The sequence below is a fragment of the Actinia tenebrosa genome, unplaced genomic scaffold, assembly GCF_029948245.1.
Source record: "Actinia tenebrosa isolate PJP-AT-01 unplaced genomic scaffold, QUT_ActTen_1.0 PGA_scaffold0__85_contigs__length_37466705, whole genome shotgun sequence".
Taxonomy (NCBI): domain Eukaryota; kingdom Metazoa; phylum Cnidaria; class Anthozoa; order Actiniaria; family Actiniidae; genus Actinia; species Actinia tenebrosa.
The window spans coordinates 6,530,980-6,548,594 of NW_028292569.1; the positions used below are offsets into that span (position 1 = coordinate 6,530,980).

Consider the following 17,615-nt stretch of genomic DNA (forward strand, 5'->3'; position numbering starts at 1 on the left):
AACACTCAAGGGAATGACACATGGTATGAAATAGGAAAACATTGTACCATAGCTGAAAAGCATTCCTAGTAAAGAAAGAAATAATACTCAAAGGAATGACGCATAGTCTGAAATGGGAAAACATTGGACCATAGCTGAAAAGCATTCCTAATAAAGAAAGAAATAATACTCAAGGAAATGACACTTGGTCTCAAATCAGGTGAAGATTGCATTATGGTAAAGAAAGAAGTACAATGATGCTTATCAAGGGAAGAGAGGGATGGATGGGTGGAGGGAGGGAGAGAGGGAGGGAGGAAGGGGGTAGTGAGGGAAGAAGGCTGAGGGAGGGAAGGAGGGAGGGGATAGGGAGAGAGGTATGGAGGGGAGGAATGAGAAAACAGTCAAAACAACAAACTCCGAAACAGCAGGAAGACACTAGCATTAGTTGGAGTCAAAAATTCCGCAATCTTGCTTTTACTTATTCTAACGTAACAAACTTTCTTGTTTGTTCCTCGTTGCCCCCGAGGCAACGTTAAACTGCTTGTCATCGAGTCTGTTCAATCAATGTTGAACCCCCATTATCTCTAGTGATGTTGTTCAACGAACCGTCATATTTTCACCGCACGGTTACCCTGTGTTGTTGACATACCGAATGTACGAGCCGCTAAAATCAGCTGGCTTCGGTTCACTCAGCCTTGAAAATATATCTTAAGGCTTTATTCTCTTAATTCCTCGATAAATATGACTTCTGAAAACGTTCCTTTACGAGATACTCCACCATCAAGTTCAGCTGGAGAAGAAAAAGTCAAAACCAAAGGCTTCCAACTGCCCGGTCTCTACCTGAGCAGAGCAAAACTCATTATCCTCGTCGTTGTTGTTCTACTCCTAATCTTACTTGTAATAATCTTAGCTGCTTGTCTGGGTGTTGCTAATGCAAAGCTAGCTAAAGGTAAGTCTGTATTTTATATTTTTAGTGCTTCTCTTGGTGCAAAATACCCTGCGAGCAGAGACTCTCAAACTCACTATTTTTGTTACATGTAAACATTAGAAGCCTCTCAAAAAACCTAGAAATATTCCACGAACATCTTTTAACGTTAAAGAAATATCCTGATATCATTGGTGTCACAGAATCTAGGCTAAATGATCGATCTATATCTAATGTTGATATATCTGGTTATGACTTTTTTCATGATAATTCTTTAACGAAGGCAGTTTATGTAAACAAAAGTTTAAATGCAACACGTCGATCTGATATTTAACTAAATCTACGTGAAGTCGAGTCCACTTGGATCGAACTTCAGACAAACAAATCGACTGTAATAATTGGTTGTATATATAGACATCCCAATGCTAACCTAGAAGAATTCACTAATCGTTTAGACGAATTACTGAAGGAATTTAACAACAATAAACAGATAGTTTATATTTTGGGGGACTTTAACATAGACTTTTTGAAATATATGAATCATAACATAACCGAAAATTATGTTAACATGTTATTCAGCAATAGTTTCTATCCCACTATTACAAAACCAACTCGAATAACCTCGCACTCCACAACGCTTATTGATCATATTTATACGAATTCTACCGATTTTGATCAAACCTCGGGAATTCTAACGCTAGATGTTAGTGATCATTTACCTGTCTTTAGTTTACTAATAATAACATGCAATATTAGTAAAAGGGAAAATCCGTTAACTTATTACAGAGATTATAGTAATTTTGACAAAGAAAAATATCTACGAGAATTAGGAAATGTTGAATGGAATGACTTAATAGATGCAGACATCAATATAACAACCCAAAATTTCCTGAACACCATTAATACGATTGTTGACAGTAATGTTCCACTGAAACGAACATCAAAAAGAAGGGCAAAGGCAAACAGTAAGCCGTGGTTATGCAGGGGCATCCTTCGCTCAATCAAGAATAAACGACGTCTATACAGTAGTTATATTCATGATCGATAATAATAAGGAAAAGTTCACTAAATACAAAAAGTACTCAAATCTCTTAAAGTGTATATGACACGAAAACATTCCATCATTTAAAATGTATAGTTTGTTAGTAATAATAAATATATCGTAACAAAATTTGTTTCAAAAGCTTATTTCTTGAGATATTTGCGAAAGTTAATCCCAATTTGTGACGTCATTTTGTTTACACGTACTCTAGATTCAGTAGTAATGTACTAAATATAAATTGTAATTCATATAAATTAACAACAAAAGACATATTTTAGTCAGCTTCATTTGATAGCTTACGTAGTACTCTTCCTATGTTGGGAAATTGAAAAGTGTACTACTTGAAATTAAGATTCTATATTCAAACATATTTCATGTATTTGCAACTAAATCTGGAGACTTGTAAACAAAATGACGTCACAACTCGTGCTAAAATTTTTGGAATTTCTAGAGAAATACGTTTTTGGAACAAATTTAACCGTGATATTCTTATTAATGCCAATAAACTACACATTCTTAACATTAAAATTTTTTGGTGTCATATACACTTTAAATAATATTATAAAGAAAAGAAAAAAAGAAAACTTTGCGTCTCAATTTCAAGCCAACAAAAACAATCTGAAAAAAACTTGGAAACTTATTGGCCATATTATTAAACGAAAAACAAAATCACAAATAATTCCAACAAGTATCGTTCACAATGATACTGTTTATACTGATATGAATGACATAGCAAACCAACTAAATAATTACTTTTCCGATATTGGTACCGGCAGCTAGCAAGTAAAATACCTGACACTCGGGGATGATGTTACTAAGTACATCACTAATTCTCCAGTCTCTAGCTTTTATTTACAACCAGTGTCAAAATCTGAAGTTAAACAAAGGTTAGAATCACTGGAATCAGGTAAATCATCTGCTGATATACCCTATTACTTAATTAAAATTGCAAGTCTTAAATTGTCAGATCCTATGACATTTTTAATTAATAATTCGATTGAAAAAGGTATAGTCCCAGATCTTTTCAAAATTTCCTGCATAACCCCAATTCATAAAAGTGGCAACAAAACTGATCCATCTAATTATCGTCCAATTGCAGTATTGCCATCATTTAACAAGATTCTAGAAAGGATTATATATGATCAGCTCACTAAGTTTCTAGACCACCATAAGATTATAAATACATATCAGTTTGGTTTCAGGAAAAATCATTCAACTGAACATGCAATTTTAGAATTAACTGACAAATTAAAAAGATCTATTGATAATAAAGAAATGACGTGTGGAATTTTCCTTGATTTTACTAAAGCTTTTGATACGGTTAACCATCAGATACTTCTTCCTAAATTACATAAATATGGTATTAGAGGAATAGCTCATAGTTGGTTTAATAGTTATCTCACCAACAGAAGTCAATTTACCAAAGTTGGTAATGTTAAATCTGGCCTTAGACGCATTAAGCATGGAGTCCCGCAGGGGAGCACACTCGGGCCGTTACTTTTCTTGTTATATGTTAATCTCCCCAATGTCTCTCACAAACTAAATTTTAGAATGTTTGCCGATGACACTAACATCTTTTTTGCAGACAAAGACCCAGTCGTAATAGAAAATATTATTAATCAAGAATGGAATAATATAATAAAATACTGTGAAACTAATAAGTTGACTATCAATCTAAAGAAAACACATTATATGATAATTAAGTCTGCCAAGAAAAGAGCACCTATGATTAAAGTCCCTCAAATTGAACAAAAACCTTACATTAAATACTTAGGAGTTTATATTGACCAGCATCTTAATTGGGAATATCAAATCAAACTTGTACACAGTAAAATATCTAAGAATATCGGAGTGATTAATAAGTTAAGGTACTATGTTAATTTGAAAACATTACGAGATGTATATTTTTCAATAATTTATCCATACTTAGCATATGGGATATTATCTTGGGGAAATACGTACAAAACAAATTTAACTAAAATATTCACAGCTCAAAATAAATGTATGAGAAGAATTTTCTTCTGTAATAACTATGAACATGCAGCCCCCCTCTATAAATTATTAAGTATATTAACATTTCAAAATATCCTATATTACAAGGCAGGTGAACTTGCATTTAAAATCCTTAATGATAGGACACATGTCCCAGATATATTTTCTGGCATGCTTAAACTTGCAAAAGAACAACATCAATACAATACCCGTTATGCTTCAAAAGACAATCTCCTTTGTCCCTTAGTTAGAACAAATTATGGAAAGTTTACATTCCAATTTTTAATAACAAAAATTTGGGAAACAATTTCCATTACGATAAAAAAGCTCAATTCTCTATCTCTTTTTAAGAAAAATTTAAAAATACATCTTCTTCTTAAGCAAATATAGTAGTATATATATGTATAGAACATATGTATGCTATAAACAACAATAATTATTTATTATTCTTAATTCATTGAAAGTACTATTGTAAATAGTTATTCTTTATTTATTGAAATATTTAAGTGTAAATATTTATGTATATTTCCGAATCGGCTCTTGGTCAAAATATGTTATAATAATCAATCACAGTAAGTGGCTGTCGACTAGAAAGTATTTTACTCCTTCGACAACCACACACACTTTCTCTTATTCTTTTTTTTATATTTCAATTGTAAATCATTGGCTCTTATAATTTCCATAATTATATCCTTGTAATAATTCTTTTATTTCTATTAATGTGTGTTAATAAATAAAAAGTTCAAAAAGTTCAAGTTGCAAAAATGAAGTTTTGATTTTAGGCGTGCGGTTAAAATAAGGAGTCAGTGCACCAGAAACATAATTAATTGGTCGTTTTTTGTTTATATTTACTGTTATTCCTACGTTTATTATCTCCGTGTTTCAGAACTCTGCTTTATATATGGTATTCGTATACTAACGATCTTATTGTGGACAGGATCTAGTCAAGATATTGCTTTATATTTACGCAAATATATTTATGGCTACCTGGGGGTTTTATAGCTTATTAATGTACTTAGTGCACAATTAAGGGATTAAGAGTATAAAAATACATAGAAAGTGAACTCATGGCCATGTAATATAATATTCTGTTTATTATATAATTATCAATGAAGTATGCTTTGGCTTTTTCAGGCAATTCTTTCTGTGTATTTTTGAATAGCCATCGCAATGGTGTTATTTTCACACGTGAAAATAACATGTTATTTTCACGTGTGAAGATATCAATTTTTTGAAATAGAGAAAAATAGATATTTCATTGGTAATTAAATAATAAATATTATTATGTATATATTATTATACATTCAGTGTTCTTTCCCTCTTTCCTTCATTTATTCATTCCTTTATCTTTCACTTTTTTCTTTCTTTTAGTTCTAGTCCTTCTATTTCTTTTTTCTTCCTTTCTTTCTTTTTTCCTGCTAGTCTCTATGGCCCTAATTCTCAATTTCAACACAATAAAACCCAAATGTTGACAAAACATTTCAGGGTTGTAACCAGAACTTTTACAGGGAGGGTGCACATCAAATAAAATCGAAAAAAAAAAAAGGTAACCAAAAGAAAGCAGAACCAAAAAAAAAAAAAAAAAAGGAGATGGATGAGCAGACCTTAAGCTTTTATGGAGGGGTGCACATGCACCCAGTGCTCCCTCCCTAGTTACGGACCTGCATTTCTCATAAAGGTTTTAAGTATTTTTTATGGTACCATACTCATTGAGGCACGTAGAATTTTAATTTACAGACTTGAAACTTTGATACAAAGAAATTTACATCACATCTATGATGAAAATTTCCAAGAGAATTTTTCAAAAGTTAAGACATTGAGGGCATGATTTTTAGCTCTGTCTGGACTTCCTAAAAACAAATTTCAAAGACTGCATAAACTTGTTTTTGAATTAAAGTAGTCTAGACAGTAAGTCTGCATGTGTAATGAAGTCTATTCAATATTTAATATATTCAGTATGAGTGGCCATGTTGTATCAGATATACAAACTCGAGGCGTAGCCAAGTGTTTGTATATCTGATACAGCACGGACACTCATACTGTAGATTGCTTGCCAAATGTCTAGGTTAATCCCTTTGTGTTTCACTAAAATTTTCAAAATTAAAGTGAGTCTGGCCAAGAAAATCCAACTTAAAGTTTATGCAAATGAACACAATTTTGTATCAGATTTACAACACTCTTCATGGTCGTGATTTCTGTTGTGTTTTCCTCATGAATGATTAGTGAGTTTGACAAAGAGTAGTTGAGAAGATGATCTGCATGCATCAGTAAATAGAGAAAGTTGATCTTTTTCTGCACGAAAGATCATATGATAACAAATGCCTGTAGGGCTGGCATGGTCCTTTTTGATTTCTGTTTTGGCTAGCTCTCTTTTTCTATTATAAGATGTGTTATGCAATAGGAAACTTGTCTGTGTTTGTAGGCTATTTTTAAAACAGGTCTATATAAGCACTGAGTGAGTGCAAAGAATAGCCTGCGTAGCAGCCCAAAGGGGAGGGGATTGGGGACTGGGGAGAGGGGGACTGGGGAGAGGAAGGGGACTGGGGAGAGGAAGGGGACTGGGGAGAGGAAGGAATTAGAGGATGGGCCTGCAATGAACACCCTCGATTTTTCCAACCGCCGCTTAATTAATATGCAAACTCTCAACCAATCAAATGAAAGAATTAAGCCATGTTTATTTCTGTTTCTATGAGTCAACCAATCAAAATTAACGTTTGGATTTTGAACGTTCATAGGAAAATCAAGGGGGTTCATTGCAGGCCCTCCCCCTCCTTCCTTCCTCTCCCCAGTACCCCTCCCCTTCCTCTCCCTAGTCCCCAATCCCCTTCCCTTCCCATTTGGGCCGCTACGCAGGCTAGCAAAGAAGTAATCCTTGCCCATGACTTTATGAATAATTATGCATGAAGGAACTTGTACGTATGCAGGTAGTGTGGTGTATGGACAGATGGATACATGAATAATGGATGGACAGACAGTGGCATAGGTGGGTGGGTGGTTGGATAGAAAAACTAATGAATAGATGAAAGATAGATTAATAGATTGTTGGGTGGGTGGGAGGGTAGACAGATGCATGTTTGGATAGAATGGAATGGCGGGATGGATGGAATGGGATGGGATGGGATGGATGGACAGACAGATGGACAAAAAGATGGATGGAAGGGACATACAAATGGACATACGAACGTATGTTTAATAGACGAACGGTACCACATTTTACCCAGTCTAAGTTCATCTGCTGACAACTTCAGTCCATACAGTTTCCACGCAAAACGTTAACAAAATAACAGATTCCTAAGACATCCAACCTGATTGGCGGTCAAATGACCAACCACCAACTGAGCGTACATTCTCTGTTTATCTTCTAATCTCTCAGCCCATTGATAATTGTCCTTAAGTTTCCGGCTTATAAGATCGTGTATCTCCTTTAACGATATAATATTACAACTAACAAACCATTGCTACGACATCACATTTCATTTGAGTTCTCCACGAGCTACAGAACAGAACTGTTCTATCTTGCCAAAACATGGCCTCAAAAGCCGCGATAGCTGGTGTTTTGCCAGGAATATTTGTCAGCAAAAAAAGGCTTATTCTTGCGGGAATTTTCATAGCTATTCTTGTGTTGATTGTGATCGTTCTCGCAGCTTTGTTAGGGAAGGCTAATTCCGAGGCAGCTCGGCTTAAAAAGGGTAAGTCTTCATATGTATGTGCACCGTGGTTCCTTTAAATAGTCCCACTTTTAGATACAATTTTTATACTCTTTCTAACTTTCCTGAATACCTTTCTTTCCTGGAATAACAGTTTTGCTTGTTGTTAACAATATTTTCTCGAAAAACGCGACTTATTTACAAATTTATATAATCCTCGATGCTACTATAAACTTTTTCTACCAAAAAATAGGTCGCTAACATATAAAGCACTTGCAATGTTGTGTGATTTTGATAACCATTTATTTTTTACTCCAAGAATGTAAACACGTATGAAGTATGCGATTAGATGTTGGACAGATTGAATATATCACTTGTCGTCTCAAGTGATAGCTTTCGTATTATATTTTTACAGCTACGTATTTGATCTTTTTTGACGTTGAGAGTTCTTAAACATAAACGATGTCAAAACGTTTCATTTACAAATAATCTTTTAACAGCGTTTTAAGATCATAAAAGAGCGCTTTTCCTTCGCATTGAGGCTCCATTCGTATAGGACAAAACTGATATGCAACGCCCCAAATTTTGTATTTACCCAATCCCCTGCTATTTATTATTATTATTATTATTATTATTATTTATTCATTCATTTTTTATTAATTCATTAGAATACATTTTTTAAGCATAGATTACCTACTAGCCTTAATAATAACAATAATAATAACTTAATATTTCCTTTGCGCATGTTCCATTGGAAGATGCTCACATGCTCTTGTTAAGACGAGAGTTAAACAGACCTCTTCGGCTCTGATGCTTTCCCATTTCAGACCACATGTCATTCCCTAGAGTATCATTTCTTTGTTTAAGGTTTGCGCTCGGTTGCACATGAGAAAATACATGAATATGGATACAGCTCAAACAAAGAATCTTATTCTCAAGAGAATGACACGTGGTCTGAAATGGGAAAACATTACCCCAAGCCGAAGAGGTCTATTTTGTCTGCCCGCAGACTAATTACTTACTAGATTACAGAAAAGCAGAGGAAAACAAATGAACAAAATTAGAAGAAGAAGAAAAAAAAGAAATAAGCTGCTTTAAAACTGACTATTTAGCCACCTATTCCTTTATTTAGCTTAATTTTCGAATTTATCCAATAATTTACAATAACGATCTCTAGATGTAATCACGAAGGCGGGACAAATCAGCGAGTCCCGGTGCAAAGAGTGTAATGAAACGTTTTAGTGCCGTAGGCTTAGAAACAAGGTTGGGTATCTGGTCTAAGGTTATCCGTTGCGCGTTGCACAATATGTGGTCATTTCGCCCCGTGAAAAGTAAACAAAGCTTGCGACGATTAGCGTGTGGTTATCTACTTCATTGAAGTGAAAAGTTTGGGGGTAAAACTCTTTGGGATTATTGGCACGCGTTGAATTATCTATATATTGAAAGTACTGTAGTGCACTCCCGGCAGTATTAGATCAGAAATTTTCTAAAGATTTTCCAAACCTAATAGTGACCTACTTCTGCATAAACTTTGTTCTTTTTTTGAACTTGGCAAAACGATATACCTCAAATATAGCCCAGCGCTATGTGCACTTGTATATAGCTTTTAAATGTGTTTTCACAACTTTTCTTGCGGGAGATTATGTTTCTTTAGCGGCATTTATCTATTTATCCTGGTTTCCTGTTACGATCATCATCAGGTACACTGATTGATTTATCACAAACATCAAAAGATTTTATGTGGATGTTCATTCCTTTGTCAGGTTTTTCTTGATCGCTTGAACTTAATTTTTTTTAAAGATCTCAATTTTTCGTTTTCTTTTTTCTTGGACAAGCTTAAAACTTAAAAAATGGAAGTAGATTTTTCTTGCGGAATAGCATTTCTTAGGACTATTTACCTGAACCTAATGAGACTTATTTTTTCCTAACACAGAAAAGCCAATATAGTGCCGGGTTTGGGAGAAATTCCACTAAAAAGCCATTACACTACCTTTCGGATTTTATCGAAAAAAAGTCACGTTTGTATCTTGAAGCTATTTCCTCAAAAAAGCCATATTAGTGTCAGATGGAATCATCGAGGAAAGCCAGTTCAGTGTCATTTGACGCGGAAGCCATTCCGGTGTCTTCAGATTCGACAAAAGCTCTCCAATTCATCGTCATGGAATTAATCCGAAATTCCAAAGAAAAGCCATTTTATTGCAAAAATTCCGGGAAATGCGCATTCCTCGTCAAACATTTCTTCGGTTATTTTTCGAAGAAGAAAGGTATCTTACAGCAGTAGAAGCTAGCACCGACTGTCGCGGTTTCTGTAATTTGATGACGGAATGAACCCGGCCGTTGGTATGTCAAGGGGTGCCGTCTTCGTGTGCGTGTTGTCTGAGGAGCTTAGTACCACCGACTGTGGGCTGCAGCGTCGAGTAAACAGCATATCTCCTTTCATCGTAATTACTATGAAAAAGAACACCAGAACACCTCTAAAAGAAGCGGGAAAACCTGCCGGACGGAATATAATTTAGGGATGGGGGAGGAGGGGGGGATATCCTGCTAATGTTTGCTAATGGTCCATTCCTAATCATTTTGCTTGCGAATGTCAGTATTCTGACCCATTTGAGCGTTTTTACTAGGAAAGCCATTTCCGTGCTGTTTTGAAACCCTTTAAAATTTATTTCTCAAAAGCCAGTTAAGTGTTGTGGAATTTTATTCGAAAAGCCATTTAAATGTTTTCTATTCCTCTAGAAACTTTGTTGCATGCTGATCTGAATGCAAAAACATCTACCTGTAAATCCACCTGCCTAGAAAAACCATTTGAGTTTCGTCAAATTCTTCTGATACTCGGATTAAAAAAAGAAATACTATTAACATAAAAGCCATTTGGCTGTCGTTGAATCCCGGGAAAAGCCATTTTAGTGTCAGAAAAACCCAATTGCTACGATAAAAGTAAAGGGAATGTTTAAACTAATCATTTCATAGACTCTAGACTTCAATAGTGACCGCGTAACGAATCATAATTTCATTAGGAATCAAAAGCGAACAGTTATGAAGGATGAAATCGAATTTAGCAAAATCTGATAATGTAATTTTTGACCTTGACCTTCAGCGGTGTCATTAGCAACAAGCGGATCCTTGAAGGGACTTGAAGGGTCAAGCTCTCCCCTGCTGTGTCTTCCGATTCGCATTAATTGAAAAACTTGATTATCGTATGATTGAATTATTGCGCATTTCAGAACTTGAGTAGAAAGGTAAACGATAACTGCGCATGCGCAATATCTTCTATGTAGACGATACGGACACGAGTGAAAAACGTCTGCGCATGCTCTGAACCAGTATTCAAATTAGTCAAAACATATGATATGCAAATGAGATGCAAATGAGACAACGGGCATTGTATCGACCCGATAGCCTTACTTGTATGATTCTTAAAACAAAAGAATTTCTCATTGCGGATACCACTTTAATAACAGCTATTGGACTTCACAAAATACCAAAACTTAGTATCCATGCTTGAAACTTAAGACTAATTCTTTCATATTGTGTTTGTTAATACAGTATCTTGGTCTGACAAAAGTATACTTTTTTGTATACTTGGAGAAAACAAACATTTATTTTCTTACTCAAACTCGGAATTCGAAATTCTTAGAAAACGTGCTGAAGGGGCACGCATGCGCAAACGTTTTTCTCTAGTGTCGATTATACGCGGTCGTTTCAATCAAGCTTGAGTTTCTTTTGATCAACGGCGAGTAGCATAGAGTAACATCGAGACAGACGCTGTAATATGATTTGTGGTATATCATTTACTCAGGGTTAACCTAGAATCAGTGTCTAAATATTCACAAATACCAACAGTAAAGTAAAGAATGCACAACAATACAAACACTTTGAAATTCCACGGACCTTCACTGGAACACGTGAATATTCTGCACAAAATAGGAGGCTAACCCCGAGCAACAGAGAACTCGTAACTGGAGTATTGTGAATTTGACTAAATAGGATGAATATGTAAATGCTTAGCGCTGCCGATCATGACACTGATACAACAGTTTACAACAGTTTTTTATTTCCACAAAAATATATATATACATACATAAATTGAATAAGTTACAAATATTGTGGGGGGTGCAAGAGAACAACCTCAGAGGTTAAACAAGCTCTTACACCCTTAAGACGAAAATGAGTAATATTTACATATATGTAAGATGGGAAGAATCATATATAGTACAGTAGTTTTCGTAGTTGAACAACTAGAAATTTCATAAAACAAAATAAACGTACAGGAAAAAAAAAAAAAAAAAAAAAAAAGAAAGAAAAAAATCAGAAAAAAATCAGTAGTTTGATATAAGAGGTCATTATAACGTTACGGACTCTTGATTATGCAAAGGCAAATAGGAAAAATGATGATTTAAAAATGTAATTAGCGAAAAAAAAAACAATCAAGTAATTAAATGTTCTTAAACAATCATTCATCTGAGTTAAGCAAATACTTTTTGTAATTCTTTTTGAAGGCTTTGAGTGAACAACTATTTTTAATCTCAATCGGTATATCATTCCAAACTTTAACAGCCGCGAATTTTGTACCAAATTTTCCGTAATTAAGATTTTGTCTAGGTAAAAACATACTTTTGTTCGATTTGGAGCGAGTATTATAATTGTGAATTTGTGATAAGTCAGTGAAATAGTTAGAAAAAATTTCTGGCAAGTAATTGTTAGTGTGTCTGAAGACCAGTATACCCAATTGAAGATTAACAATTTCATAAACATTTAACATGTCCAGCTTCCGAAATAACGGTCTACTAGAGGCCCTTCTGTCGGCAAACGTGATGACGCGGAGAGCGTGTTTTTGAAGGACATGAATACGCTTAAGTTTTGATTTGTAAATGCTACCCCAAGTTGATGTAGCATAGGAAACGTAAGAATAAATTAGGTTGTAATATAAGTTTTTGAGTATATCAAGGTTAAGAAAATGTCTGACTTTATATAAAATACCGATTGATTTGGCGATTTTACGCGAAATAAAATCGATATGTGAATCCCATGAGAGGTTTTGGTCGATTATGACGCCAAGGAATTTCGTACTAGAAACTCTGTTTATTGCTTTATCCATTATTTTTAATATCGGTGTTTGTTCTAAGCCTTTAAGTTTTTGTATGGATCCAAACAGAATAAAATTGGTTTTAGAAATATTAACTGTTAATTTATTTGCCAGTAACCAATCCTCAAGTGAATCTAGCTCATTTTTAAAGACTTTTAAAGTGGTTGTCATACTTTTGTGATTATAAAATAAATTCATATCATCTGCGTACAAGATTAGGTGTATCAATTTCGATGCGTATTGTGCATCATTTACGAAAACTAGAAAAAGAATCGGTCCAAGTATGGAGCCTTGTGGGACGCCATGAGTGATCCTTAATAGATCAGAATCAATGCCATCAATCGAGACATATTGCTTCCTATTCTTTAAATAACTTTCCAACCATGCTTTTGTACCGTTGTTAATACCATAATAGGACAATTTGCACAACAATAAGTCATGATCTATTGAGTCGAAGGCTTTAGACAAATCTAGAAAAATACCAATTGAGAAATCACCATTGTCTATTGATTCTATTATCCTATTGACAAAGTCTAGTATAGCGTAAGTAGTGTTTCTTTTCTTCCTAAAACCAAATTGATAGTCAAATAAGAGATTATTGGCTTCTAGATGTTCTGTTAATGATTCACATATTATTTTTTCGAATACTTTTGAAAAAATGGGAAGGAGAGAAATAGGTCTGTAGTTAGATACAATAGACTTGTCACCTCCTTTAAAGATAGGAATTATCTTGGCTATTTTCATCATATCCGGGAAAGTACTAGTCATTATCGAAGTATTGAAAATGTGACTTAATGGTTGATGAATCAATTCGGCTATCATAGTCAAGTATTTTATTTTAATGCCATCGTGACCGGCAGACTTCGAGCAGTCGAGACTGAATAATTGGTCTAGGACTTTCAATGGTGTTACGTGTTGAAAAGTAAGCTCCGGCAAAGGTGATGCTTCCTTCATCCAATTGTTATAACTTAGTTTACTGGGAGGGAGTTTCTTGGCTAAGGATGGCCCTACATTGGTGAAAAATCTGTTGAAAATATTAACAATATCAGGTTTACTGTCAAAGTATTTTTCATTGTAAACGATGCTAGAAGGGTATTTTGCTTGTTTTCTTCTTTTATTCATTATTTCGTTGATAATCTCCCAAGTAGCTTTTAAGTTTCCATGAGCTTTAATCATTAATTTATTGTAATATTCCTTTTTGGTAAACCTGATCAGATGATTCAGTGTGTTACGGTAATTTCGAAAGGCCTCGCGATTGTTCTCAGTAGGGTTTCGAAGTTTTGCTCGGTATAGTTTATTTTTTCTCTTTATGGATTTTAATATACCTGGTGTAATCCAGGGGTTATTCCTAGTTGAAGGTTTAACTAAGAATGTTTTTATAGGGAAGTGTTTGTCATATATTTCCATTAGTGTATTTATCATGAAATTATACTGTTCGTTGGGGTTGTTCGAATTGTAGATAACTGACCAATCAACCCTAGACATTTCCTCTCTAAATTTATCTGCACTACGAGCGGAGAAGATACGCTTAGAGTAATTTTCCGGACGTTGTTTATGCTCTTTTTCGTATTGAATAATGAATATTGGTAGATGGTCAGAAATATCAGTGTATAATATGCCAGTGACATTATTGACGGATTGATCAAATGCATTGGTATAAATGTTATCAATCAATGTTGCAGAATCACAAGTAATTCGTGTAGGTTTTGTTATGACCGGAAAAAAAGAATAGGAGAGCAACGTATCGACAAAGGCATTAGTTTCCGCGTTAGAATCACTTTTTAAAAGGTCAATATTGAAATCTCCAGCTATGTAACAATTTTTCGTATTATGTAGTTTTTCTATAAGTTCAGTAAAAACGTCTGAGTAGCTATCAATATTAATTTTTGGAGGTTTATATGTGACACCCACTAATTTGCTTTCCTTGTTCTTTTCCACTTCGACAAACAGAAATTGGATATCGTTACTATTATACTTTAAGTCATTGCGAATCTTAAAATTATAATTATTTCTGACATAAAGAGCAACTCCTCCGCCACCATCTTCGTTTGGCCGATTTAAGACTATTGGGCCTTGGTAGTCCGCTATTGCAAAGGAAGGTAGATCATCTTTATCTTTAAGCCATGTCTCGGTCAAAGCAATTACGTCAAAGTGACGCTTTAAAGAGGTAGGATAACAAACCAGATTATCGAAATTCTTTCGTAAACTTCTTATGTTAAAATGAATGAGTGAAAAACCAATTGGTTTGTCTAAAAGATTTTCGAAACTATCTTCGACATAGTATCGACAATTGCTTAACATATCATTGACATTTGCAAACACGTTTTCGTCCGGGTCACAGAAGTTATTTACAAAATTTGCTTTGGACCTGGCGAATGTGTTTTGGAAAGGTTGGAATGAAAGTCCATCGAGCCGATCAAAGTTGTGAAACGGGCTCCAGCCGTATTGTAATTCAAGCAAGGCTGAATGGAACTCGTCGTCATCTAATGATGCAAACGGCAAGGCGTCACTTATGCAATGAGAGCATATGTGTGATTTTGATAAATGAGATAGGTCGTTAACGTCGGTACAATCAGGTGCCTTGTTAAGACACTTCAGGTGACAACGTTTAGAGCAAACTGAACAATTAACGGTTCTAGAATTTGAATTTAGGCGTTTTAGGCATATTGTGCATACATTATTTTTTTGTTTACGTATAAAAATTCAGGAATGAATATATTGAAGAAAAGTTAGATATTTAACTATATAATATTCACTTATCTTTACAAAAGTAATGTTCAGTTTGTTGAGACATGTCGGTACATCAGGCAAATCGTGCAAATTTCAGGTTTGATCTTGGGATGATTTCGGTGAATTTGATCCTGCGTTGATCCTGCTTCCATTTTGTATTGCGTCTCTGTAAGATCCAAAGCTTGCAGTAGCGCCAAGAGAGCCAAAAAGTTGCTCTGAATTAAAGGCCATTGGTCTTGGTTTTATGACCAATCGATCCATACTGAAATATGCGATCTTCCCTTCTTTGCGTGCTTGTTGCAGCTTCTCCTGTTGATCCTGTCTTCTTTTGACAACTCTCGAGGAAAGATCTTCGTTGATGTAAATACCTGTTCCTTTAAGTTTCTTGCTAGATTGAAGAACAGCTTCTTTATCTTTGTATCGGAGGAACTTAGCGACGATTTGTCTTGGCTTCTCGCTGCGTCTACCGGTTCTATGAGCTCTTTCTATTTCAAAGCCGTCTTCGGGATAGATCTGCAGCTTCTCATTCAAGAGATCTTTAACCTTCTGTTCCGTTGTTGCCCAGCTTTCGTTTTTGTCCTCTTTCAACCCACTGATCCTCACGTTGCTTCGCCTGCTCTGATTTTCAAGATAATCTATCTTGTTGTCAAAATCGTTGATACTGCCCTTTAAAGAATCAATCTCCAAGCCTAAGGCGTCAATTCTGTTAAGTTTGCTCTTCGTCACGTCGATGTCTTTCTGTGAGAATTGCAAACTATCCTTGATTCCTTGTATTTCGCGGTTTAAATTATCAAGTCGGCTGTTGAAATTATCAATTAGGAGGTTCACAAAAGATTTAAAGCTGTTTTCCTGTACTTTAAGAAGTTCTTTAACTATATTAATACTTATTTGATCGGAGCTCAAGTTATCGACGTCCGCCATCTTACATGTCACATGTCACTGATCCTGCTCGATTGCTTGCTTGCTTGCTTGCTTGCTTGCCTGCCTGCCTGCCTGCCTGCCTGCTTGCTTGCTTGCTTCCTTTTTTCTTTCCTTCCTTCCTTCCTTCCTTCCTTCCTTCCTTCCTTCCTTCCTTCCTTCCTTCCTTCCTTCCTTCCTTTCTTCCTTTCTTCCTTACCTCCTTCCTTGCTTCCTTCCTCCCTCCCTTTATCCTTCTTCCTTTTTGACTGATATTGATGGTTGTTTTTCAGAAGGAGATGCTGATGAAAATAATGGTAGCGACGTCACGCCGACGTCACCCTCTAGCCCAATCCCTACCACGGCAGGAACGGAAGCCTGGTGGAATGTCCGCTTACCCAAAGACATCATCCCGTACCATTATGAGGTGTTGCTGGATATTGACTTGGAAAAGTTGCGTTTCGATGGCAACGTGGAAATCATTGCTAATGTGACCTCACCGACCAAACTCGTTCTGGTTCATGTTAATGAGATGAACGTCACTTCCGTTAAAGTGCAGAATAAGAAGAAGGAGGGTTAGTAGATATATTGGTATTTATTAAATTTTATGCTACAAATACCAACGGTAAAGTAAAGAATGCACAACTTCAACGATTAAAAATATTTAAAATTTAACGGACCTTCACTGGAACACATGAATATTCTCTACAAATTCGAGACTAACCCTGAGCAACAGAGAACTCGTAACTGGAGTTTTGTTTACCGAGAGACCGCTAGACCATGCTGGCCATCAGAGACCTATTGCTCAACTAAAGGTCTGATGTATATCTTAATGAATAATCATTTTCCTTCACCAGATCTGGCCATTGATAACCACTTCTTCTTCAAGAAAAACCAATTCTACGTGATGGAAATGAAGAACACTCTAGAAAAGGGACAGATTAGTATTAAAATGAACTTTGAAGCTTTTCTAACCAATTCGTTAAAAGGACTTTACAAGAGTCAATACCTGCATAAGGATGGAAAAAATGTGTAAGTAGGCTTTGAATACACATCCACCCCTCCCTCGAGACAATTGACCTACTAACCTTACCTACCCTTTCCTCAAGCAAATTGGCCTCCTTACCCCATGCCTTCCTCGAGTCCATTAACCTACTCCTTACCCACCCCTCCCTCGAGACAATTGACTTACTAACCTTACCCACCTTTTCCTCGAGAAAGTTGGCCTCGTTACCCCATGCCTTCCTCGAGTCAATTAACCTACTCCTTACCCACCCCTCCCTCGAGACAATTAACCTACTAACCTTACCCACCCCT

At 35.4% G+C, this 17,615-nt stretch overlaps 1 protein-coding gene across 3 annotated transcripts in view; it reads left to right on the top strand.

Moving 5' to 3' along the window:
* Nucleotides 1-632: 632 nt before the first annotated feature.
* LOC148913353 (aminopeptidase Ey-like) overlaps nt 633-17,615 on the top strand; it is a 28,975-nt gene continuing 11,992 nt past the window's right edge. The window contains exons 1-3 of one of the 3 annotated variants that reach the window (XM_089027820.1): nt 633-928; nt 16,592-16,873; nt 17,156-17,330. In XM_089027820.1, coding sequence (XP_088883946.1) covers nt 721-928; nt 16,592-16,873; nt 17,156-17,330 — 665 coding nt within the window. In that variant the 5' untranslated portion in view covers nt 633-720. Of the gene's footprint in view, nt 929-7,385; nt 7,628-16,591; nt 16,874-17,155; nt 17,331-17,615 lie in introns of those variants that run through there. The other 2 variants (XM_089027825.1, XM_089027830.1) reach the window with 2 other exon arrangements.